The following is a 26537-nucleotide window of genomic DNA, read 5'->3' on the forward strand; positions in this document are numbered from 1 at the left end:
ATCTTAATAAAACAAATATTTGGTTATATCTATGAAATAGTACGTCAAAAAGGAATCATTTATTTCATTCGAATAAAAATTTATTTTGTCAAGTTATCACTTTTTTGCTTGCGTTCGAATAAATTTTTCGATTTTCGAAAAAACTCACATCAAAAATATTTCAAAGTGTGAGTCATATCGATGTATATGCTGATTATTATTATATCACAAATCTCTTTAACAAAGCAGCTAAGCTTGTCCAATTTTTGATATGTCATGTCACTTATTATTTCTACTACTCCAATAGTTTTTTAAACAGTTATGTCGAAATTTTTCAAAGTTATTGCTGAGAATAAACATTTCGCGACGATGTCTTCATGAGAGCGTATATGTACGAGCATGTAAATTCGATTCACGATTTAATCATTAAGTAAACCATGCGGCTAGTCTCTCTAAAATTTTACAAAAGGATAGAATAGGATTTGTTTCATAAACATCCGTTAAAATTGTTTTATTTCCTGTAACCCCGTCACCTATATTAGGCAGGCAAAAGTCGTGATTCATCGCTCAGTCGATTATCATGGCAGTGAACGTGTGTAAACCAGTGTTTTTGAAACAATTTAAAACAGATTTTAAAACATTTTTATTCAATGTATTTTTATCGAAAAAATCTGTTTCAGTTAATTATAAATAACACTCTTGTACAGTACGAAATAAAATACAATTTACTCTAACGCCCCTGTATTTGCGTTTTACAATATTTTTGGTCCCTTTTTATTGATTTTTTATCTGTAAGGTAAAATACTTGACTTATAAATTAAAGATTTAATCATCTCTAATTTTATTGATACGTTTGCGAATACTGTACTTACCTACTTGTGCAGAGTTACTGTCAAAATAAGTAAAAGTCCTGGAAATACCTACTTCATCAGTGCGAGAAAAAGAGAGAGCGAGCGAGAGGAGAGGGGGTCGTGTGACGTCATGGTAGAAAAGGGCCAAAGGGGGTAACGTAGTAAAACGTACTAGGAAAACTGGAGAGAGTCCGTATAAGTACACGTCAGGTATACGCCTGCAGCGTGTAGCAGCAGGCTGCCTGCTGACAGTGCTGCCACTGCTGCCGCTTCGCGTATAGGTTACTCCTCGACCTCCTCGTGAGTGTGAATAATACTTATAGTCGGCTGAATCGGAAATCAAAAGCGAGAGATGCAAGTTGTGGTGATCCACGTCCGGCAGATAAACATTACAATGGTAATGTAGATTGACTGGTGATGGTTTCGTGTGTTTAACTGCAGACTAATGTAAAATATGCAAATAAGTGGTTTAATTGTTTGTTGTCGGTTTTTCTGCCATCCATTTTCGCACGAGTGTTTACTAGAATTCATCAACAAGTGCGTGTTTTCAAGGTCGACTCTGCGCGTTTCGTCCCGAGTAGTGTGCAAATAACTTCGTTTTTATACGTTGTTTGGTTAGAAAGTGTGGGAAATAATTTCTTGGTCCGCCCATGTGAGTGTCAGTTAAGCCCCCTGTACATGTCTTGTGCTCACGTTGAAAGTTCGTATCGTATACCTGTTGTCATCATTTTATAAGTTAAATTATGAAAAGTAGACTCATTCGTTTGGAATTTTTAGTCAACTCCAACCAAAGCTACGTAGAAGTATACCGACTGCCCAAAGGTTATTGACGATGCTTGCAAAAGCGCCAGAGAGCCGAGAAATGGAGCAGAATATCGATGAACAAACTCGAATTCAAGTGACGTTTGCCCGAGTGTGACAGCATAAGAATGAGTAGCGTAAAAAACGTCCAACAACAGGCTCCCGCGCGATCCGACAATGAAAACCGCTACTGCACGTACAAGCACCGCCTGCGGAAGATCGCGGGAGTGGTGGCGGAAGACCTCGTGGGCCGAACCGTGCCGGCGCTGCTCGACGTACCGTGCAAGGATGATGTTAGGCGAAAAAAGAGCTGGAAAAAGCACATGGAGAAGAGCGTCCTGGAGGCCGCGCAGCCGCTCGTGGTGGTGTGCGAGAACCCGGATCCGGTCACCGGAGCCGACTACGAACGCCTGCTACGGCCCCTAGAACTACCAGGGTCGGTGTTAGCTCCCACCTCGTACGCAGAGTTGAAACCGCGTCATTGGCCGTGCAGCCGTGACCCTCGCCGGCTTAACTTGTGCGAGAGGCTGGGCTACGAGAAGGACCTCGTCAAGCCGACCCTTGTTGACAATGACATTGTCCCGGTCGAGTCGAGCCACCTGCCCACTCTCGTGGTCGACGTTTCCAAGTGGCCGCGCTCCGCGTGCTTTTACATAAAACAGGTGCCGCGCGCGGATCGCCTCGCCAAGATACCCTTGAAATTTGCCAAGGTCGAAAACGACTGCGAACCTCTCGACTCGTCTGTGGAAATTGCTGAGCTCGAGGGTGATTCTTCTCACGATGAGGACAAAAACTTCCAGGAATCAATCATCGACTCCTTTCAGATCGAGTACAGTAACACGGCCATGGACCGATCAGGGCGCAGGTGGCGTCAAAACAGCGCCGACGACGACGAAATTGAACCCGTGAAAAAAATTAAGATGACCGAGCCGAGCACCAGCCGAGCACCTGAGCCCACGAAGCACCACGATCAGCGCCAGAAACCGCGGGCAGCCGTCGTTGTGGACTGCATCGACCTCTGCGAGGAGGAGGAGGAAAAGGAGGAAGAGGACCAAGAGCCAGTCAGTTTGAAGGCCGAAAGCGCCGATCCGGTAGACGATGATGTACAACTGGAAACGGGCCGCCACTCTGTCGAGTACCGGATCAAGAAGATCCTGCTGAATCGCAACAGCGTGGACATCGTGACTCTCGACAGCGATGACGACGATGATGCGTTTATCGCCGACGTGATCGCGAACGTAGCGGCTTCTGAAGCTGCCGCTGCTAAGCCGATCTCCTCCGAGAAACACGTCGCATCGACAAGTACCTCCTCGGCGCCGACAAGACTTCTCAACGACAGCTGCGATAGTGGTGTCGGGTTGGCCCACAACGCTCACCCCACACATTTGAGCGAAGAATCCGAGTCACAGCAGCAATTCCCGGAAACTGTGACACTCGAGACGCCAAGGGTGTTGATTGCCGATCGAGAAGCTGAGACGGAGCCGGATTTTCATCACTTTGATCAGCCTAGCCGAACGGTCGGTCGCGATTACGAGACAACAACGTCGACGTCGTCATCGTCCAGCGAAGATAAGGACACGAGGGATGGGGACGTCAAGCCGAAGGTGAAAACAATCGATCGAAGCGACGACGAGATCCAGCTAGAGACGGGCCGCCACTCGGTCAAGTACCGATTGAAGAAGATGATGAGTCACCCGTGCGCGGGTGTCGTGACTCTCGACGGCGATGACGCGCTCCTGGCGCTCGCGATGCGTAGCGTGGCAATTGGCCAGGACACCGAGAATGGTACTGTGATGAGTGATCGTCGGTGCACGCTTGTCAAACAAACTTCAGCAACCAAAGACGATACTACCGATCGGCAACGAGAGCTGTGCAATGAGGTTGACGATGCTTGTGCTGCGGAAGCTGGTGAAATCTCCACATGTAGAGGCGAAAATGATAATCGCGACTATCATGAAGGTGCAGTCGTGAATGGCTGTGATACTTTGGCATCGGAAGACTTGATGGGCCGGGTGCCATCGAGTATGCAAATTGATGAAAGTAACGAGCAGTGCGTGCCCGACTTGTTATCGAGAGCGGATGAGCTGGCGGACGAGTTTATGCGAGACATGATCGAGGAGGCTCGGGAGACCGAACGGCGCATCGAGCAGCTGCAGCTGGCCGTTTGGCCCAGCAGTGGTAAAGTGACGTCCAAGTCGAAGCGCAGCTCCGTTGTCAACTGGCTGTTCAAGTGCCAAATCGTGGAGGAAGAGGAGGCGGTTGCTTGGAGAGGCGTTAACAAACGCAAAAACGATAACGATTACGATGACGGTAGCGAGACCGGTAGTTTGCTGAGAATGGAGAAGAGAAGAAAAACGGAGGAAAAGGAGGAGGTTGTCGTAGCCGAGAAGAGAGTAGACGCACAGCGGGAAATTAGAACGACGGTAGAGAAAGAGGTCGCCGTATTCTCAACTAATTTGGCACTTCAGCCAGCGGCTGGTTCTCCATTGGATTTGACGGAGATGATCCGACGATTGGTGCAGTGCGCTAGGAGCGCCCAGCACTCGAGGATGAGCATTGATTTTTGCCTTAGGGTCGATCCGAGCATAACGCTTTTCAGATTCATGCAGCTTCACCAGAGAGTCATGAGCAATGTTTTCTGGCACACTAGGTGCGTTTATTGAGGGAGTTGCCTATATTACTTTTCCTTTATTTTCATGTTTTGGATAAACATTTTTTTTTTCTACTCGTGCAATCTCTATAAAGCCACAGAAAGTCTTAAAATTGTGTGTCTGTTTATAAAAGAGAGGGAAATTTCGAACGTTAGATGTTTATTCGTATTTTCATAAACAATAGCTCAGTTTTAATAAAGTGTGTTTTGCGCGCCTTAGTACTCACTAGTATTATTGATAGAATCTGCAAATTGAATTTTAATAGATTTTTATCTTTGATTATTAAGACAATAGATCCTTTTTCTACAACTAGTGATCCCCCTTACTTTTATACATTTTCAATTGAATAATCATATTAATTTATAAAATCAAATATTTACAAAAGCATTAACACCTATTAAGTAGTACTAATTTGTTTTAGTTAATTTTATTTTATTAAAACACAAATATCTGCTTTAGTTTACTTTTAATTTTTTTTCTGCTATCATTTTATCATCATATTTACTTTTTTCAGGTTCAATCATTGGTGCAAGGACAATAATCCTTTACAACAAACATCGTCTGCAAAAATTACTGATTTGTCAAACACGGACTCTAACAAAGGCTTGCTGAGAAATGAAGAATTCCCAAAAGTTTCTGATCCTAAAGTTGTGATTTCTTTTCCTGCACAAACAAGTAAAGCAAATCGCCCAAAACAAAACAAATCTGATCAAGAACCAAGAGGTTATAATTATGTAAGGAATCCACCTCTTCTGTCAGCTAGGAAAGAATCGTATGATATGCAGCCACAGAAAAGTGTAGAGAGCGTTAAAAAATTACAGTTTCCAATGCTGAAGAAAGACTGTTACAAACCAAAAGTAAGCATCACTCTGAATAAGTACCTGTTTGACCCCATTGAAAAAGAAGTTCCAGAGTTGGAAGGTGATTTCCAAAATCAACCTGTAAATTTCCATAATTCTAATCTAGAAAATTGCCTGGGCCCGGGTGTAAAGAAAATGGTAAAGAGGACACCTTTATCCGATGTCACATCTGAAGATTTAAATTTAGGCTCTTTGTGTCTTAAACCTACAAAACTAACGAGTATTAACAAAACTATAGAGTCAAATAGTGAAACGACCCCTTTAAGCAGCACTGAAATTACAAAAATATCTTTACCCGTCAGTTTGCCAATCGATGAAATATCTCCAAACACGTTTTTTTATTCGTTACCTCAATATAGCTATTCCGATGATTTTAATAATGATTTTCATTCAAATAGACAGGTCACTTACGGTCGTGATGGGTCTAACGCTTATAATTATAGTTCAGATGAGGAATGTCCACCTCAAAATAAGGCTTGCTCACCTATTGTTGAATCAGAAAATGTTAATGAAAAAACTATTAATAGTGTCAGTAACATAAAACAGCAAAACAAAGAAAATTCAGCTGACAAACAAGGTGAAGAGTCAATAAACAATGGTGAAGAAATAAGTAAAAGTGACTGCGTTTTGGCTGAAAATAGGTGCAAAAAAATAAATGAACAATATATTACGACGAACAAGTCTGATGAAGTTGTCAACGAAAACGACGACAGTAACGATGATAACTTTGATAACATGGTATTAGTCTTATCAAGCACAACTTCTGATGATAATAGCGACTTTGAGCATAACAAAGAAAACATTGTTGAGATAATGCATCAAGATACTGAAGAGAGTACGACAAATCTTGACTCTGATAATATTGCTTATGTAAAAGATAAAAATATGAATGAAAAAAAATCAATGGCTGATATAGTTCAACAAGAAAATGTACCTGAACCTTCGAAATTATCACATAGCTGTGAACCTCCAGTTGATCCAAAGGCTGAAGCAAAAAGTTTAAAATTAGTTATAGTTCGCAATGGAAGTACAGAAAAATGGGGAATTAAAAGAAAAACATCATCAGAAACAGACTCATTGTCAGATAAATCACTTACAAAAAAGTCCTCTCCACCAGAAACTGCAGTAACTGAACATGTATCTGAACCTGTATTGCACAGGGACGTTGAAATGGCTGTAAATACCGTCAACACTGAAGATAATCATGTCTTAGAAAATGATACTCAAGTTGCACTGGAAAACTCATTGTGCAAAGACGCTGAAATGGGCACAACTACTATTGAAAATGTAAGCGAATGCAATAGTATGACTACGGATGGTGGTAAAAATCAGTTGATACCTTCATTGCACAGAGACGTTGAAATGGCCATAAATACCGTCAACACTGAAGATAATCATGCCTTAGCAAAAGATACTCAAGTTGCACCGGAAAACTCATTATACAGGGACATTGAAATGGCCATAAATACCATCAACACTGAAGATAATCATGTCTTAGAAAATGATACTCAAGTTGCACTGGAAAACTCATTGCACAAAGACGCTGGAATGGGCACAACTACTACTACTGAAAATGTAAGCGAATGCAATCGTATATCTACGGATGGTGATCAAAATCAGTTAAAACCTTCATTGCACAAGGATGCTGAAATGGACGAAAGTGCCACTGTCGACGAATGCAATTATGTTATTGCAGATGATATTCAAGTAGTTCCAGATAACGAAGATCACTTAGAAGGAGGAGATTTTGATTTTGTTAATGAAATAACGTATGATTCTGATCACGACAGTTACATGTGTGATAACAGTTCACTCAAAGAAAGTGAAGCTGTTATGGAATGTGTAACATTCACGAATGCGGAAAAAAGTCACGAAGATGAAGATATTATATTTCTTGAGGCTAAAACATCAAAGCCAATGGTCGTAAACAAACATATTCATCAAATGAAAAGTGAAGAAATTACATTAGAGACGTTTAATGAATTGAACTTGCACAAAAGTATAGTTGCTCCTGAAACAGCAAAAGAAGAGTCAAATAACGATATTACCAATGAAGAACAAGAAGTTTTTAAAAAGTCACTTAACGCTCTAATGAATGACGTGGTGCTACGTGATGCTGATAGTACAGTTGACAATAACAATGAAATTCTGACTTGTTCAAAGTTAACAAGTGCGCAGCTCAACATATTCCAAGCATACAACATAACTGTCGTAGATGATCTTGAGAATTTTCCGAATAAAGTTTATGGCAAAAATAACGCTGTACACCCCCCAGTTGAAAGCATACCTGTTCAACCACCTGTTCAACCAACAATTAGAGTTAGAAACATGAACGAATTATTAGCCAAACCAAATGATATACCAATTAGTTCAGATTGCACAGCTGAAAATAATAATCTAACTGTTCAGGCCACTCCAATAAATGTAATTACAGCGCCTCAAACTAATATTCTCGTACCTCACGTACCTGCACAAGCTTCCAAAGTTATAGTAGCTAGCCAGTTATATGCTAATATGTTTGATATGCCTGGAAGCAATGAACACTCAACTAGTAATGTACCAAAAAATCAGCCAACGCACAATTACGATATTTTTTCATTGCCTCTTCGTCCCTATGAATACTTCCAGTTACCTGAACCTTGTAGCATATATGCTGAAGACTCTGAAGATGTGAAGCTCGCAAAAGTACGTAAGTACCAGAAAGCGTTGCAAAAAAAAATCAGAGAGGCTGTTCAATATTTTCAAATGAATAAAAATCTTGTGGTTCAGAGTATTGATTCGTTTCTACATTACAAGACATTGAACATGAATAATGTATACTTTCATCAATATTTAAATTCGTATTTTCAATGTTTTTGTGCTATAAGGAGAATTTCTGGATACACTACAACTAATTTTATCATGTGGGTCATGATAAATACTTTGGAAAATAGTCCTGACGGCTGCATATTTTTTTCCAAAGCCAATAGTTTTGTTTGTATGTCTCAACTATGTCAAAAAATGGGAGGACATGCATTTATTTCTAACTACGAGAATGAACCATTCCTCGAAGATTTAGATAACGAATACATGCATCGAAATCAGCCTAATCAAATTCTTATGATGTCCCAGGAGCAGAAAAAAGTATTTTTCAAACAAGTGGCAATGTACAGAAAAATTGTGGGTTTATTGTAAATGTAAAATATAAAAATTTATTAGCACTAACATAACTGTGCAAAAAGTCCTCTGTGTATGGATAATTTTTTTTTTTTTTTTTTTTTTTAATATATTGAGATTAGAAATATTTATGGTGAGTTTTGTAACTTAAAAAAGTTTTTGATTTATCAGTCTTACCTAAACTATAACATGTAAATAAATCAAAATCAAAAGCGAAACCAAAGAAAATTCTATAAAGTATTTCACTATAAGATAGTGGAAATCCTGAACTTATATTAAAGGAGTTTTTTCAATTTACTTGTCGTTATAGGGAAAACTATAAAAAAAGTCAGGTTGATTTGCAAAGAGAAGTTTAGTATAGTTGAAAATTTTTTGTTACATCAAAAATATTCTAATAAGTTGAAAAAAGTAAATGCTTGTAATTAATGTTATTTTTGAAAAAGATGTTACCTTTTTAGTTTTAAGTATTTGTAAAATTTTAACATTTTTATACATTAAAGATGGTTTTTTAGAAAAAGAAAACTTTTATTGTCTCTGTACCTGTACTTCTGCCTTTATCCTCTATTGTCCTTTTTTCATGATTTTCTCTATTGAACTTGTTGAATCTTTTAATTGATCAATAAAAATATTGTTCGTCATGTAAAACGTAAATGATCAAAAAAAATTACGACAACTTTAGAAATCATATAAAGATGAAAGCTTTATTTTAAAAAAGTTTAACCTTAACAAACTCAGTCACGCAGGTGTTGGTAAGTCTAAAACAAACTTTTTCTTTTATTTCGTTTTACTGGAGGTTGCTAAAAAATGTTTGTTTTTACACAGTGATCAAAAAATTACTTACTCTGAAACCTATTAGTAATGTTGTTTTTTTAAAAAAAGAAACTTTTTGAATGAAAAAAAACAACTTTATTTTCTCTCGTACATTACCTTGCTGTTAACATATCAGTACAATATACTTTAAAATCACTTACAATTCATAGAATAGTTTTTTATTTTACTAAAATAGTTTCACATTATTCTTCATAACCATCAGGTAATGGATTGCGTTTAGAATCGTGAAACAGAGAGTGATTTCCATCACCCCATGGGAATTTCTGAAATGTCAAATTTTTTTTATTGAGTTTTAATTATACCCTCTTGGTTGAAAAATGATTTCCATTAATTTTTTAATAACCAATGACATATATCGTACCTTAGTGCGAATTCTCAAATGCTCATATGGAATAAATTCTGGACGTGGATGATGCTCTTCTTCTTTTTCCAGAAGGTAACAGTTTATTCCAGCAAGAAGTAATGCGACAGGTACACCAAAAATCGTTAAATTTCTCCACATTTTTTCGGCAGCCTCTGAAAATTGAAATTGACAGATTCTGCTAGCTGCTTTATTATACTTGTGAATATTGTAGAATTAAATTCATTGAGTAATATTAATAGTCGAAATTGTATAGAAAAGTATGATTTTTATGATGAATTAGCGATAAAACTTCAAGTTATTAAATATATTTAGGCAGTTATCAAATCAAGACATACTTTCACACTTCTAGTATGTATTTTGTCGTGCAATTACTAAATTACTAATGTAAGTGAATATTTACTTGATCACAAAAATATTAAAAATAAAAGAAAAAAATGCAAGTTGTTGTAAACTTGTTACAGACGTCTTTTAAAAAAAACTTTGGAACGTTTTGACGAAATTAACTAATTTAATCTTAATGTGGATCTAGGTAGTCATAGAAGCTTGTAGGATTTGTAAGATCTAGTAAAAATGGAAAATGTTTTTTTAGGAAAAAGGTAAATTGAATAGTAACAAGACGACTATTGACTGTGTAACAAGAAATTGATTTGCCATACATTAACAATAGTGGAGTTTCCAGAATCTTACGCTATGTCATCAGGAATTATCACGCAAAAATCGTCTAATTTAACAAAACCAATGTTCACCTCATACCAAACAAATTATTATGTAACTTTGCCAAAAACCGAGGGGAAAATAATTGCTTTAAGGGGAAACAAACCACGATTGCCAATAAAAATCAATCGACCACCTGCACTTGCACTGTAACTCAACATAAACATGACGAAAAAAATCGACTTATGCGTTTAAATGTTATAATTTTGCTAGAGTGACGTTCCACAACGTTTTCCTAGGTAGTGGTAGTTTTTTGTTTTTGTAACAGGAATTATTGAAGGAGGGGGCGAACTGGTTATTGGGAAAGATACAGGCAAAAACTCACCAAGCTCTTTGGGGTCGCCATGAGATAAGACATTGTGCCCCTTGGATGAATAATTTCTTGCCAATAACTTTTGCATCGAGCGACGAAACATCGCAGATGCAGCCATGTTTGCTGCTGACTAAACTAAACTTTGTCCCAATGTCCCCTGCAGCATGCGCGCACGATCAACAGTACAGCAGAAGACATTTATTTTTGTGGAAGCTTGTATATTTAGGGTGTATTCCGCAAATGCTGCCAGCAGTTAAGTTACGTAGGTCGTGGTAACGCCGCATGGTCGGGTAGCGCTAGCGTCAACCTGTACTAACTGTCGGTGGGTTCCGCATGTCAACAAACTCCGAAATATCAGATGGCATGAGAGCGAAAACAGTAAAAAATATCAAAGTTTGTTGACATGCGGAACCCACCGACAGTTAGTACAGGTTGACGCTAGCGCCGCCCGACCATGCGGCGTTACCACGACCTACGTAACTTAACTGCTGGCAGCATTTGCGGAATACACCCATAGTCCGCAGGCTAAGTATATACGTCCTTAACCGCCTTTTTCACTAACGTTTAGAATAATGATTGAGACAATCAATGATTGTATCATGAGTTTTTGTATAAAGTTCAATTTATACAAATAAGTTGGTAAATATAGGCACACATGATTAATATTTAAACATTTTAAGCTGTATAAATATATAACATAGATTCCAAATATGCATTATTACCGCTGGAATATGCTAACAAAACCAAATATCCGTCTTTCTCACCCAGCAAAATAATAGGTATCTGTATAATCCTGTATCAATTTATTGCACACATGCGAAATGTTCAATGACAGTAAACAATGACATAATTTCAAACTTTACTTTTAACTCTTCATTTCACACGTAATTTTACAATGCAATTGATAAATTATTATTCATACAAAAGTATTAATATTCTTATAGGAGGTCGATTTTCAGGCAAAAGATTATTTGTAAACTTGCCGTAAACAGCACAGCCAATGTCAACTTTTTATTTTCTATCTACACAACTAGTTGCGGCTGGTTTTAGCGTTTCAGATTTCTAAACTAAAAAGTGGCCCTAAAATTCTGAAGAAAAGCTTTAGATATTTTAGGCCCTAGAGCCATGTTGTCAATTATAAACCAGCCGCAACTTATTTGACAGATACAAAATAAAAATTCAACATTTTCTGTGCTGTTTGCGGCAAGTTTACAATTTATCTATTACTCGAAAGTATAAATATATAGGAGGTCAATATTCGTATAAAACATACACTGCAAACTTGCCGCAAAAAGCACAAACATCGTTAATTATTTATTTTGTATCTATTTCAAGAGTTGCGGCTGGTTTATAAGTGACTAAATGGCTCTAGGGCTAAGCTGCCTAAAGCTCTCCTTCAGAATTTCAGAAGCAATTTTTGGCCAAAAAAATCACGACCGCTAGATGGCGCTGATCCTAATGATTATTACTACTTGTAGTAGAGCCATTTGATGAATTATAAACCAGCCGCAACTAATTTCGTAGATACAAAATAAATAGTTAAAGATATTTGTGCTATTTGCGGCAAGTTTGCAGTGTATGTTTTATACGAATATCAACCTCATATATATTTATACTTTTGGGTAATAGATGAATTGTAAACTTGACGCAAACAAAGCAAACAACGTTAACTTTTTATTTTATATTTATGAAATTAGTTGCGGCTGGTTTATAAGTAATTAAATGGCTCTAGGGCTAAGCTGCCTAAAGCTCTCTTTCAGAATTTCAGAAGCAATTTTTGGCCAAAAAAATCACTACCGCTAGATGGCGCTGATCCAAATGATTATTACTACTTGTAGTACAGCCATTTAATCAATTATAAACCAGCCGCAACTAATTTAGTAAATACAAAATAAAAAGATAACATTGTTTGTGCTGTTTGCGGCAAGTTTACAATGCATTTTTTACACAAATATTGACTTCCTATATATTTATACTTTCGAGTGAAAGATAGATTGTAAACTTGCCGCCAATAGTGCGAACGATGTTCACTTTTCATTTTGTATTTATCAAATTAGTTGCGGCTGGTTTATAAATGATTAAATGGCTCTAGTATAAGCATAGTAATAATCATTTGGATCAGCGCCATCTAGCGGTAGTGATTTTTTTGGCCAAAAATTGCTTCTGAAATTCTGAAAGAGAGCTTTAGGCAGCTTAGCCCTGGAGCCGTTTAATTACTTATAAACCAGCCGCAACTATTGAAATAGATACAAAATAAATAATTAACGATGTTTGTGCTACTTGCGGCAAGTTTGCAGTGTATGTTTTACACCAATATCGACCTCCCTTATATTTACACTTTCGGGTAATAGATAAATTTTAAACTTGCCGCAAACAGCACAAACATCGTTAATTATTTATTTTGTATCTATTTCAATAGTTGCGGCTGGTTTATAAGTGATTAAACGGCTCCAGGGCTAAGCTGCCTAAAGCTCTCCATCAGAATTTCAGAAGCAATTTTTGGCCAAAAAAATCACTACCGCTAGATGGCGCTGATCCTAATGATTATTACTACTTGTAGTAGAGCCATTTGATCAATTATAAACCAGCCGCAACTGATTTTGTAAATACAAAATGAAAAGTAAACATTGTTTGTGCTGTTTGCGGCAAGTTTACAATGCATTTTTTACACGAATATTGACTTCCTATATATTTATACTTTCGGGTGAAAGATGAATTGTAAACTTGACGCAAACAAAGCAAACAACGTTAACTTTTTATTTTATATTTATGAAATTAGTTGCGGCTGGTTTATAAGTAATTAAATGGCTCTAGTATAAGCATAGTAATAATCATTTGGATCAGCGCCATCTAGCGGTAGTGATTTTTTTGGCCAAAAATTGCTTCTGAAATTCTGATGGAGAGCTTTAGGCAGCTTAGCCCTGGAGCCGTTTAATTACTTATAAACCAGCCGCAACTATTGAAATAGATACAAAATAAATAATTAACGATGTTTGTGCTGTTTGCGGCAAGTTTACAATTTATCTATTACCCGAAAGTGTAAATATAAGGGAGGTCGATATTGGTGTAAAACATACACTGCAAACTTGCCGCAAGTAGCACAAACATCGTTAATTATTTATTTTGTATCTATTTCAATAGTTGCGGCTGGTTTATAAGTGATTAAACGGCTCCAGGGCTAAGCTGCCTGAAGCTCTCCATCAGAATTTCAGAAGCAATTTTTGGCCAAAAAAATCACTACCGCTAGATGGCGCTGATCCAAATGATTATTACTATGCTTATACTAGAGCCATTTAATTACTTATAAACCAGCCGCAACTAATTTCATAAATATAAAATAAAAAGTTAACGTTGTTTGCTTTGTTTGCGTCAAGTTTACAATTCATCTTTCACCCGAAAGTATAAATATATAGGAAGTCAATATTCGTGTAAAAAATGCATTGTAAACTTGCCGCAAACAGCACAAACAATGTTTACTTTTTATTTTGTATTTACAAAATCAGTTGCGGCTGGTTTATAATTGATCAAATGGCTCTACTACAAGTAGTAAAATAATCATTAGGATCAGCGCCATCTAGCGGTCGTGATTTTTTTGGCCAAAAATTGCTTCTGAAATTCTGAAGGAGAGCTTTAGGCAGCTTAGCCCTAGAGCCATTTAGTCACTTATAAACCAGCCGCAACTCTTGAAATAGATACAAAATAAATAATTAACGATGTTTGTGCTACTTGCGGCAAGTTTGCAGTGTATGTTTTATACGAATATTGACCTCCTATATATTTATACTTTCGAGTAATAGATAAATTGTAAACTTGCCGCAAACAGCACAGAAAATGTTGAATTTCTATTTTGTATCTGTCAAACAAGTTGCGGCTGGTTTATAATTGACAACATGGCTCTAGGGCCTAAAATATCTAAAGCTTTTCTTCAGAATTTTATTCAACAAAACTACAATACTTTAGACCTTTTACCATTAACTCATGGAAGCACAAATGAATCAGTCTTAAAGAGACAACGAAAAAAAGAAGCCCTGCCCTGCAGTCACACGAAGAGTCTCACTCGGCGGTAAATAAAAGCTAAAGCTCTTATGTTACCGTAAAGGAAAGGGTACTTTTTAGTTTATAATCAGCCACGCTAGATGACGTTGACTGTAAACTGAACAGGTATATACATGTATATACACTCACTCGAGTCTTTCGACTGACTGACTGTTTTCTTTTCGAATCGAGAAGCCTAGTAAACAGGTAATGTTTTTGAAATTTGGTTAATTTGTAAGATGTGTATATTGTAACAAGACAATCATTTAATGCCGTTGATATTATTTTTTTACAGCACTTCCTCAGAACATCGCGGAAATGGAGAACGACTCGAAAGAATGCGTCGACCTGTACATCCCGAGGAAATGGTGAGTAGCGAGTACAACAAACACGTGGGTTATGGTTCTCTCTATTTATTTGTTGAGTTGTAGGAAAGAATCGCTTATAAAATTGTGCATCGCCTGTAATGCTCGATTTTTCTCATATAATTTTATCATGGGGTTATAAGAAGTGTCTAAGTGTTTGACACTCCAACCCGTTAGGGTCTTAAAGTTTGAGGTTAAGCCCTCACCAGTTGCTTTGATTGTTTTTTTAAGTGTATTAATTCTGTTAATACGTATTTATTACGTGAAAACTTAATGATTAATATGTTACTTGTAGCTCTGCGAGCAACCGTATTATCCATGCCAAGGATCATGCCTCTATCCAGCTTGCTTTAGCTGATATTGACCCAACGACTGGTAGGATGACAGACACGTACAAAATGTACGCTATCTGCGGGGCTATTCGTCGTATGGTAAGGTTATTTTTATTTCATCAATTTTTATTTATGATTTGCTAAACAATCGGTAGAACTGTTATGGATGATACGTTATTGTCAATACAAGTTGTTGAATCATTCAAATTTCTACTATTGCTGTAAAGTTTTCTAATAAATGCATCCACAATACATTTAATAATAAATAATTAAAGTATGAATTTTTTTTGATAATGCAGATAACTGATTGTTTTTAATATATGAGAATGAATCACTTATATTGTGTTAACACTCATACTACCATTGTTTGAATTATTATTCTTTCAAACATTCATTAATGAAACGAATTTAAATTGAATTTTTTTAATTGGTATACTGTTTGTACTAATTTTTGATAAACTTTTTGTTATAGGGTGAATCTGATGACTGTATAGTTCGACTTGCGAAGAAAGATGGAATCTTAGCCAAGAATTTTTAATTTATAAGATTTATAAAAATATAAATTTTTAAAAAAATTATTCTGTTTTCATTTCAAAACACAAAAAACCTTTTCGGTCCTATTCCTTATGTAACATTTAACGCACTTGTTATATCCATAGATACAATTTATTTTTTGATAGTTATTTCTTTTAAACTAGATTTTATGCATTTGCTGGATTTCCTTAAAATATTACAAAGCAGGTTATCAATGTATTAGTATTCCTCGTGGTTTGATTAAACATGAAGTGATTTCCTAATAAATAATAGGCTACATGTAAACATAAAATTGTTACAACTTTTAAAAAAGTGTATCCATCCGGATTATCAGCGTATACTTCTTCATGATAAATGCTTGATCAACTTAGGTATCAGGACACATGTTTTAAGGTACATTTCAATTATTAACTGCTACACAAATGTTATATTACAATTTATTTACACAATTATGAAATAGATCTATGTCGACAATACTTACATTAGATATAAATATTAGGTATAAAATGTTAATTATTTTATTTAGTTCAAATTTTTAAGCTTAAAGTACATAACATAGTTTCCTATATGTTTTTCATTGAAGTGATTTCGACTTCCAGATCTTAGTAGAAATGAAAAAAAATAATTCAAAGAGCAAGTGAATTACAATATTAAAAAGAGTCTCTGGGGTCCATCCATTAATCTTACATATAAACGTACACCAAAATGCAACACTAATATTTCCTCCTTTTGACTATGTCAGGCTTCCAATTGATGGGATGTGTTTCTTCAGAAGCATTTTCATCCTCCTTATAAACTTTTATAGTCTTGTCTGCTTCTGTTGTAATCATCCTTGTGCCAGATATATCAAAAGTTATGCTAAATATACCAGCCTCCGAATCCATTGATCCAGGTTGGACTGGTGCTTGCAGGCGTTGGAAGTTGTATCCAGTTCTCCAGTCCCAAAGATGCATGGTACCGTTGTCTGCTCCTGATACCAGAACTCCATCTTCATTTGCAGCCAAACAATTGATAATGGCATTGTGCCCAGAGAGATTTTGGATGAACTTTCCATCTTCAGATTTCCACTGTTTGATATTGTCTGGTGAAGCAGACACAAACATATTCAGAGTTGGATGAAAAGTGAGGGCTCTGACGCTCTTTTTGTGATTGGTAAGAGTGACTCTAGACTTTCCAGCCGCCAAATCCCATAGCCTGATGGTAGTGTCGTGACTGCCCGTGATGATTTGTGGATCGTAAACTTGGCAAATAACACTGGCCACAGTGTTCGTGTGACCAGTCAGGGTGTGCACATTAGCCTTTGTCCTCATATCCCAAACTCTAGCTGTGCAATCTCGACCAGCTGTAACCAGGACGTCTATCGTTGGATGCAGAGCCATGGAATATACAGCAGACAGATGTCCGTGATAATGCCTGATAACCTTATTGTACTCCAAATCCCAGCACTTGACCTGTCTATCCTCACCACAGGAAAACAAGTAAGGATGCCTCTGCGAAAAGGCCAGCCCTCTGACGCTACTGATGTGACCTGTCAGCGAGATCTTAAGATGTCCCGACGCCAGATCCCAGATCTTGATAACCCTGTCCGCAGAACCAGTGGCAAACCACTCGTTGCTAGGCTCGATCGCGCAACATCTCACCCAACCAAGATGCCCGCTGATAACCCTGTAGAGCTTCCAGGGCGCGTGCCACTTCGGCTTGGCCATGGTTATATTTTTCTTAATGGGATTGACATTCGCTACGACGTTGCTCTCGCTCGAGATGACCTGGGAGGAGGTATTGGACGTGGTCACGAGTGCCAAGCTGTGGTTGCTGCTGCTGGTGATGGCGGAGTCGGTGCCGTTGGCCAACTCGGAGTCACCAGAGCCGGAGTGCAAAGTGCTGGCACCCTTTCGCTTCTTCATCTCGTTGTTGAAGTCAACTTCCTTGAGGACAGTGCTGAAGGTGTCCTTTGCCTTGATGCTACTTTTGAGCTTCTCGATCGACGGGTCGACCGGAGGCAGCATGCACTGGTTGGCCAGGAACATGTCGTGCGTACGCTTTAACGAGCGGAACACTAAAGTACTCACCGAGTATTTTTGGACCTCCATTTTGCTTGTGGCGTTGATTGTTGAATTAACTTATTGGTGACTCACTATTATAACAACGTTGATCGTAATTCAAGTTACTTTTCATTGACGTTTCAACATCATTTCGTGTCTTTTTAGGTTATACGACAAAAATGCAAGCAGACGACAGTTCAATCCGGAAACAAAACAAACTATTTACAATTGGAGTCGTGACGGACCATACGTGCGTGTGGACTGTGGACTGGGGTTTGGAAATTTGAAGCACGGAATCACGGAATTAGAAATTAGAACCGCGTGGAGCGTTTTGGATTTTTTTGTTTTCAAATTGTAGCAGCCACAGGAGATAATATAAATATATAGTTCTTAAATAACATATTTGAAAAATTTTAAATGGGAGTAAAATTACCAACAGCAAGAACTCATGATTATCACACATCGCACGAAATTAAATTGTATTTTCCTTAAGTTTCATTACGTACCAAGGTTATTTTATTTATTCAAAAATTAGAGTAAGGATATATTAATGATATAACACGTTATGAGTAATTTTTAAATGAATCGTCAACTTAAAACAATGATAGACTGTATTTCTAGAAAAAGAAAAATAAAAGTGTTCAAGTAATTTTAATAACTTGTTTATTTATCGCCGTACAATACAACTCATGTCAAAACGTTTTACCTATCAGTTCTTTACTGGCACTGATGCAGATACAATTAACGTTCACATAAGCGTTGCAGATATTCATGTTACAGTTTTGTACAGTGAAATTTTATTGAATGCGTTTAAGTGACGAATCTTAAGTTTTTTTTAAAATACCAGTTTCTTTTTTATTAAAAATATTAAGCATGCAATTGTTTTGTTTATATAACTCTTAATTTTTACGTTAATTCCAATTTCTTCAAAATTCAATTTAAGTTTTTAGCCGCATTAGACTTTTTACATGATTTTTCATTTGGTATCAGCAATTTTAAAAATGTGGTAATACTTTTCTACTCATATAGTTCAATCAAAAATAAATGTTCGTTCAAAATACAATACATATTCAATAAACTATAATTTTATTGTAAAAAAATAAAATAGAATAAAAAGCCAAGATTGATAGCACAAAAAATTTAAAATGATAGTGCATCTTGTATATTGTGATGACCATTTGATTGGTTCTAGATGAAAAAAAAAAAAAAAAAAAAAAAAAAATACAACTGATCAAAAAAATATTTCATCAGCAGCAATATGCTGCATACCAAACTTGCATACTATTTTCTCTCTGTTGATTAGCAAGTCGTTTTTAAAACTTCTAATTTTCAATGAATAATTACTGTATATTTTAAACTGTGTTTAAATCCTGTGCGCGTTTGTAGTTACTGAGGCATATGTTTTTTTATTGTAGCACTGAGCTTGTCAAGATTAGCTCCAGAGAACTGCTCAAGCTGTAAATAAATAAAAAATATTGTAAAACAGTTGTTAATACACAGTTTTTTTCAATAATAACTTTTAAACTCACCTTTTTATTATCCCTTAAAAACACAAAAGTGGGCATGGATTCGATCTGATATGCCATAGCCACGTCTTCTGCCTCATCGACATCAACAGACAGAAATATAACATTTTGCATTTCCTGTAATTATGTCAATTAATCGTATATATTTTCTTGAATGATATTTTGTTAAAATACCAACTAACTAACCTCTTTGAGAGATAGCTCTTCATATTTTGGTTTAATCATTTTGCATGGGCCACACCATGTAGCGGAAAAATCAATCACAACAAGCTTGTCTCCAGCATTTTTCAGTGTTTCTTCCAGCTCAGCCTACAATCATAAAAGAAGTGCTCGATTAGTCATGTAGTTGATATGATTATTCAGGCTTATACTTAATTGTCTATTATGCGATTGTGCACTATGCATCACCGAGAATATTGGCTTTAGGGAGACATTATGTTTTTGTCTCTGGAATACTGTGTTAAATAACGTTTTGCAGTTGACGTAACGCTTTAATACAGTTTGCATTTTTTTGAATTAAAAACGTTTGCTAATGCAGATTCTTCAATTATGTTTTTTATCTTTATGTAATACAAATTGTAGGATTTAAGATTAAGATGAAACAAAATTTTGCAATGGTTATATCAAACTTGAATATTAACAGCTGCGTACCAAAAGTCCTGTGTTAATGGATAAGCAAGACATTTTTGATAATTATATTACAAGTGACACATGTTAAAATTTTTTTCAAAAAACATCTGCAAATCATCGTTATTCAATAGTAGAAGCTCAGACCTCAGACATATTCAGACCAATAGCCGATGGTCTAGATATATGTCAATATCATGGGATAGGAATGTATATACGTATTGAAAGAATTTCTAATTTCCTACAAAGCATGTCATGTGACCCACTTTCTTACAAGTTGGTGTATAGGTATATGTATTGTGATCAAAAGATTAGTAGTACACGAATGCTGGTTTGCTGTACAAAGCAAAATATCGAAAATCAATAAAATATGACCACAAATTATTTATCACATGTTTAAAAAATTTGTATTTGAACGAGACGAGTGCGCATGTCATCGCTTAGAGTATGAAAAAATCGTTTGACATACTTTTTTTCAAGCATGCGGATAATGAAGTCAACTTATTGCTACGTCATCGCACGAACGGAATTTTCTAGAATAGGAGAAAAAAATGTATCTATACTTGTGAAAAAATACTTGGGAAAGGAGGGAATTACTAGCTGAAGGGTAATGAAACATTTTATTTGTACCACGAAAATGGTTCGGTATACGCAATTAACGAAGTTTCACAATCATGTGTCATTGCATACCGGTATAAGATACGAGTTGGCACGATTACACGTAATTAATCATCAGATTTAATATCACCTAAGATGAACGCGTAAGCGAAAAAAAAAAAAAAAAAAAACTTGCTGGCGCCGCTCGCGTAACATTTCCATTATACCCCGCCCGCCAACTATAAGATGGGCGCGATAAGTACTGTACGGCGCGGTGGTAACAAAGTAAGCGAGTCTACCTTCTTTTTTATGGAAAAAAGAAAAATTACATGCTTATTAGGACACGTAAATATAAAGGTGGATTGGAAAACAACAATATCGCTAGAATATTACCCATATTCTTTTGCTATTGGAGCAAAACAACGATACTTATTAGCAGGACAAAAATGCCGCACTACCTCGTGTGTGTATACTCTCATCATGGCATATCGTGCGTATGTAAGGCGGTGTTTGAGAAAAAAAGTACATAGAATTAAGGTCGAACCATATGTTAACAAAAAAATAGAGATTAGACAAGGATCTTTCATTTAACTCGACATTCCACACTTTTTGTCTTGACTTTTTTACTCTCTCGTGAAGGTTATACAGGGTTCGATTTGAGAACAGCCGGAGCACGTTCAGGGTACCCCGTTGCTCAGTGTACACAACAGACACGAACAGGTGTCTCTTTTGCGATAAAAGTATAACACTCTGTCCACGTCACTTTTGTTCTATATACATGTATATATATATTTTTTTTCCTATTAAACTACTATAACATTAATTTTTTTAATTCTCATGTAAAATAGGGACACTTACCACACTACTGATTATCTTGACTTTATGTTCGGACATTGTGACGATTGTTAGTAAAGACAATGGAAATTATTAAACCCTCAATCGTTCAGCTACGATGTTGCAAACGCTACTAGTTATTTTCTACACCTCTTGTTATACCGTTCTACCGTTCTCTATTCTCTACCGCACTGGCCGCAGCGCAACACACTAGCGCGAGCCATAAAATATACTTAGAGTGGTGGGGTGGGGTGACAAACCGCGCGTGGTCGTTTGGCGAGCGGGAAAAAATTTTGAAGGCGGTCGGTGATCCTTCGATTTCAACCTTTCATTAGAACCAACATGTATACCTATGTATCTATATAAAAAAAAAAATATGATTTGCATCACCATGATTTTATGTGATACAAAAAAAAAAAATCCGTACAAATTCGTATTTCATATTTTATTGCAACCAACATGACTACCAACATTCGATTTAACTGCTTACCGATACGAGTCAAATATTCCTTACGGAGCTTATTACACTTAAACTATCATTCTATCAAACATTGCACTATTTTTCTTGCTAACCACATCTTCAATATAATAATATTAAATAAAGCATCATTACAGTTATTGCATAAAATAGGTAAGTCGTCATTTATCACTTTTCTACGCAGCCTTGTACAAAAAGTCCGGCAAATTCGTAAGATACCCAATAAGACCCTAAAAATTCTCCACTCGCCACGTCTTAAAACTAAATAGCTCGCGAAAGTAAAAGATCGCCATTTCGGCAATAAATCGCCACACCTTGCAATATTATACAACATAAAATAAAATAGTCACCTTGCAAATTCAGTGCGTACCATAACTATTGGTACATTTTGCTATAGCTCACGAACGATAGGTAGATCCGATGAAAAGAAAAAAATGCAACTCTTTTGTGTTGTTGCGTCACGTCGAATCGTTAAAAAAATTTAACACCAAACCTTCCATAAGTTAACAGATGTGGAAATGATTTTAAATCCGTAACGAAGATGGTAGCTGAACATATAATACCAACTGCAACCTGAGTAATATTTTTTACAACAAAAGATGATGTGTTTTTGCAATTAAAAAATTAATAGAGATGATACGTACATTATACACCAAGTGATGTCATAGTACAGTACATTTAATTGCATCAGTCAGGATAATCGTATTTATGGATGACGCGTCTAACAAAACATCCACGGGAGACACATGGAAATGGTTAAAAGAGTGTGCATGTACATGCATGCACGGCATTTTTATCTCCCATCAACCTGTGTACACGATTATCCGCTTCGAATCGATTTTATATAAAAAAACGTATTTTAAAAAAATAATTTTTGCTTCGTGTAACATACAATCGCATATCGATTTAGACAACGATTTATTATTTGACCATAAAATTATTAAAATGTTAAAAATGGAAGACTTAGAATGTATGTAACGTGAAAAAAATATTTATCTTTTGTGCCACTGATTATAAGTAGACGACTCGTGATTATTTGAAGTGTCATTCATGCGAAAAAAAAATTGACGTTTTATGCGTTCTTTTTTTATAGAAAAACTAAATTATTTTTTAAGTTTATCAGGATAAATTTAACTCAGTATTCATAAATACGAGTCGGAATACTATTATTGCAGCATACCTTATTTACATTAATTTTTATATCATTAACTTCCATGTGCCTGTATACATGGCTTGTATATACCACAATAGTGCGCTTATCAAATCAGAAAGTGGGAGGGTCTTGCTTACTTTTTCATGCCAAAGATTTTATCGTTTCGTTTCTTTGATTTTTTTTTTTTTTTTTTTTATAGATTATATTTGGTTTTTACGAAAGTAAGATAAAATTCGACATCCAACTTATTTGCAGTTGGATTGAACTTTATTGCTAAATGACGGTTATAAATGTAGGTTTCACGTCAATTTAATTAACGTACTCATCAATTTCATTATCGTTTCTGATAAAATAGTGCTTTTCTAGTTTTCCAAATCATTTTTGTGCACCATTTCGATAAATTAACATCATATCAATACATGTGCCTTAGATAAGTATTTTTTCTAAATCTTAATCTCAAGAAAATTCATGAAAAAAAAGGCTTTATTGTATATTATATACACGTTCCTGAGGTACAAAAATAAACCATGACTTTATTGTTAATCATGATGTTGTATAAGCCTTACTAAGCGTGACGTCACACACTTCCGTGTAACTCAAGAAAAGTAATTTATAAGCTCGTACCGAGCAACGCAAAGTACAGAAATTAAAGCTTTGTTTATTTATATACATGAAGAATAGCAAGCCACTCCCCGTACGTGAAAATATTATACTAGTGTAGGTAATGTTTTGTTTTCTGTTGTTATCGTGGGTATAAGCTATTACCTGCCAGGAGTGTCAAGGTCGAAGATTATATTGCGTCCATGGCCTTTCTATAAACTTACATTAAATCACCTAACTTTACATTTAAGTATATTTTTCATTATGTTTGTGTGTGGCACCAAAACTTTCAGTTCTTTTTTTTTTCTGCTAAAAGTTTAATGCATTATTTATTTTAAAATAAATTTTTTTTTTTTAATTGCAACTCAGAAAGTAGTGCTAAACGAAAGATTTTTCCAGCAAAAAGTATGCATTAATTACAATTTAAAACAAAAAATAGTTTTAGAAATACAAAAAAAATGATAATGAATAAAAAATGTTTTTGGCAAGAAAAAACGTACTTTATTTAGGAATTATCTTCTTAAAGTATTAAAAAATCCATGAACCAATTGTGCCCAAGCTTGTGTGTACGTGAAATGCATATATTTAAAAAAAATAGCCAACGTTATTAACCTCTGGTGTAGAAAAAGAAAAAAATGAAGGGTATATATACGCACGTGCCCTAAAAGTATTCAAAGCAAAGAGTCAAGGGGAGAGAGAGGGGAAAACGCGATCGAAATCTTGATTAGTTCAAGTGTATAGGGTTGGGACTGTATACAAATGTATACAGGTAAGATAACCATCAACACTCTGCTATATAAACTTTTTCATGTCACAGTTATATCGATCGTTTTTATTGATCCATTCGCAACTATTGTTCGAGCTTGTTGCCTATGTGTTATTTCTTTGTAGGAACTTTTTAATTTTTAGTATGTAATTTTTTATTTAATAAAACCAACGAAACATATTGACATGTGTACTATACAAACTACGTAAACATATTTAAAATTTATGTAATAGTGTTACTAACGTATCAAATTTTTTTTTATTGTTGAAACAAAAAAAGTAGTTTTTTTCAGGAAGAAATTAGAATTGTAGCTTTAAAAGAAAAAAAGATTAATTTTTTGCAGTAATTCATGTTGAACTAAAAATAGACATTAGTACATTTGAAATTGTCAGGTATTAGATAAGAGCTCAAAAGAAGAACGAATGATTTTAACGTTAACAGAATGAAATTTTACTAACGCATTTGTTTCCTAATGTGTCAACTTTAATTTTTTATATTTTATTTTATTTTTTAAACAAAATACGTATGAAGAAATCTAGAATAATTAAGTACAATTACTTATTCCATTTTAATAAACGATTTGTACGAGCTTGAGGGTAAATTTTAAACAAAATACGTATGAAGAAATCTACAATAATTACAATTACTTATTCCATTTTAATAAACGATTTGTACGAGCTTGAGGGTAAATGTTACATATGTACATTTTTTACAAAATTGATTTACCTTCATAAAACAATATAATATAAATATATTTCTTTTGTGGATAAAATATTGTCATTTTACTGTAACACGGTAAGCTTCCAACTCGCTTGCTGGTAATGTAGAGTTTTCAGTTTTCAAGATTAGTGTGTCGTGATAGCCCGTTTTTTTAGTCACCTGTGAATTAAATTTAATGAATATCCGATTTGAATTATTTCTTCAAGCTCCAGCGACTTTTCCTTGACTTTCTGTCCATGAGTAGTACTACAAAAGAAATATTATAATACACTCAGTACGTGCATAATGTATAACATACAGTCATGATTTAATAATTGGAAAAAAAAATTATACAAAAAAAAGCGTACTTGAATTTGAAAGAATTAATTTTTTAATCACTGGTTTCAAAATAAACACGTGTTGTTGTTTCTTGTACTTTACACGCGCACCTTACGTTAACACAATTATATTTAGTGTGTATATGCTTTTCCAAGCCATCAGTGATAATTATAAGTTTGCGTCTAAATTTTTTGACACCCACAGTGTAATCAGTAATTTACTAACAAGTGTAGTTACAATTTAAGCTGAAGCTGTTGTAGACAAACTGTAAAGTGTTATTGTAACATGAACTTGTAATTAAAAAAAAAAAAAAAAAAAATTCCAATTAAAATGCATATTTCATATTTTTTAAAATCTATTTGTAAATGAATTTAATGATGCACGTAAATTAATTTTTACTCATTATTTATACGAAAGAAATATCTTTAAATCAAATTAATTTATTTGCAATTCAGACGCGGATGTTGGAGTAATGAAGAAGAAAATTGTATTTCATCTAATTAAATAAATTTCACAACAATTTGTACTGATAGATCTCAAGAAATCGGTATAATTTCCACATGTTAACACTAATTGGATTACATACTCTTGTAGGTACTGCATATATAATATAATAATATTAAATGATTCTAGCCATTTTTGCTCGAAGACATTAGTTTTTGTTGAAAGTAAAATAGGCATTTTTTAGTTTCAATTTTTCCCCCTCTACCATATACGAATGGAATTCACTTTGTTGAAAATACAAAAATTACGACTAAAAAATAAATATATGAAATCTTGATCGAGTTTTCACAAAAAATCTCTACCATCAAACCCTCGAACGCACGTAAGTAGGTATAGGTATACTTGATTTATATGATTGTAAATCCATAAATGCTTATACTTTTACATATATATACCATTAATAAGAGCACTACAATTGCCGAGTGATCAAAGTTTTTAAGCTTAATTAACAATAACAACACGCGTGCACTACATCCCCAAGGTAGATGAGGATGTGGCATTATTGTTTATAAATTAAAAGTAGAAAAAAAAGACCGCAAATTTAGGAGAGAGTGCTACTAACTTGTACGTTATCATCATCTATATA

At 35.3% G+C, this 26537-nt stretch overlaps 5 protein-coding genes across 7 annotated transcripts; 2 read left to right on the forward strand and 3 right to left on the reverse strand.

The window, feature by feature from the left end:
- Positions 1-1119: 1119 nt before the first annotated feature.
- On the forward strand, positions 1120-8392 carry LOC106637816 (uncharacterized). Of its 2 annotated transcripts, XM_089592926.1 has the most exons (3): positions 1120-1530; positions 1608-4281; positions 4797-8392. In XM_089592926.1, exons 2-3 carry the CDS (start codon positions 1760-1762, stop codon positions 8314-8316), a joined length of 6042 nt encoding a protein of 2013 aa, XP_089449052.1. In that variant the 5' UTR covers positions 1120-1530; positions 1608-1759; the 3' UTR covers positions 8317-8392. The 2 variants fall into 2 exon arrangements, with proteins under 2 accessions (XP_089449052.1, XP_014206262.2); XM_014350776.2 differs by having other exon boundaries at positions 1120-4281.
- Positions 8393-9056: 664 nt separating this feature from the next.
- On the reverse strand, positions 9057-10723 carry LOC106637779 (cytochrome c oxidase subunit 6A2, mitochondrial). The gene is made up of 3 exons (XM_014350700.2): positions 10533-10723; positions 9491-9645; positions 9057-9392 (listed from the first exon to the last, which is right to left on the reverse strand). The coding sequence occupies exons 1-3, from the start codon at positions 10636-10638 to the stop codon at positions 9312-9314; spliced, it is 342 nt and encodes a 113-aa protein (XP_014206186.2). The 5' UTR covers positions 10639-10723; the 3' UTR covers positions 9057-9311.
- Positions 10724-14679: 3956 nt separating this feature from the next.
- RpS21 (ribosomal protein S21) lies at positions 14680-15827 on the forward strand. The gene is made up of 4 exons (XM_014350685.2): positions 14680-14762; positions 14851-14923; positions 15216-15351; positions 15725-15827. The coding sequence occupies exons 2-4, from the start codon at positions 14874-14876 to the stop codon at positions 15788-15790; spliced, it is 252 nt and encodes an 83-aa protein (XP_014206171.1). The 5' UTR covers positions 14680-14762; positions 14851-14873; the 3' UTR covers positions 15791-15827.
- Positions 15828-16209: 382 nt separating this feature from the next.
- Positions 16210-18601, reverse strand: Tango4 (transport and golgi organization 4). 2 transcript variants are annotated; one of them, XM_089592750.1, is made up of 2 exons: positions 18587-18601; positions 16210-17870 (listed from the first exon to the last, which is right to left on the reverse strand). In XM_089592750.1, exons 1-2 carry the CDS (start codon positions 18599-18601, stop codon positions 16500-16502), a joined length of 1386 nt encoding a protein of 461 aa, XP_089448876.1. In that variant the 3' UTR covers positions 16210-16499. The 2 variants fall into 2 exon arrangements, with proteins under 2 accessions (XP_089448876.1, XP_014206174.1); XM_014350688.2 differs by lacking the exon at positions 18587-18601 and having other exon boundaries at positions 16210-18052.
- On the reverse strand, positions 18475-21602 carry LOC106637744 (thioredoxin). The gene is made up of 4 exons (XM_023392486.2): positions 21437-21602; positions 19541-19663; positions 19358-19471; positions 18475-19283 (listed from the first exon to the last, which is right to left on the reverse strand). Exons 1-4 carry the CDS (start codon positions 21470-21472, stop codon positions 19215-19217), a joined length of 342 nt encoding a protein of 113 aa, XP_023248254.2. The 5' UTR covers positions 21473-21602; the 3' UTR covers positions 18475-19214.
- Between the last annotated feature and the right edge of the window lie 4935 nt (positions 21603-26537).

The sequence above is a fragment of the Copidosoma floridanum genome, unplaced genomic scaffold (genome assembly GCF_036245765.1).
Source record: "Copidosoma floridanum isolate Cflo_tuat_1 unplaced genomic scaffold, Cflo_Japanese_pri ptg000019l, whole genome shotgun sequence".
In the NCBI taxonomy this organism is placed as follows: domain Eukaryota; kingdom Metazoa; phylum Arthropoda; class Insecta; order Hymenoptera; family Encyrtidae; genus Copidosoma; species Copidosoma floridanum.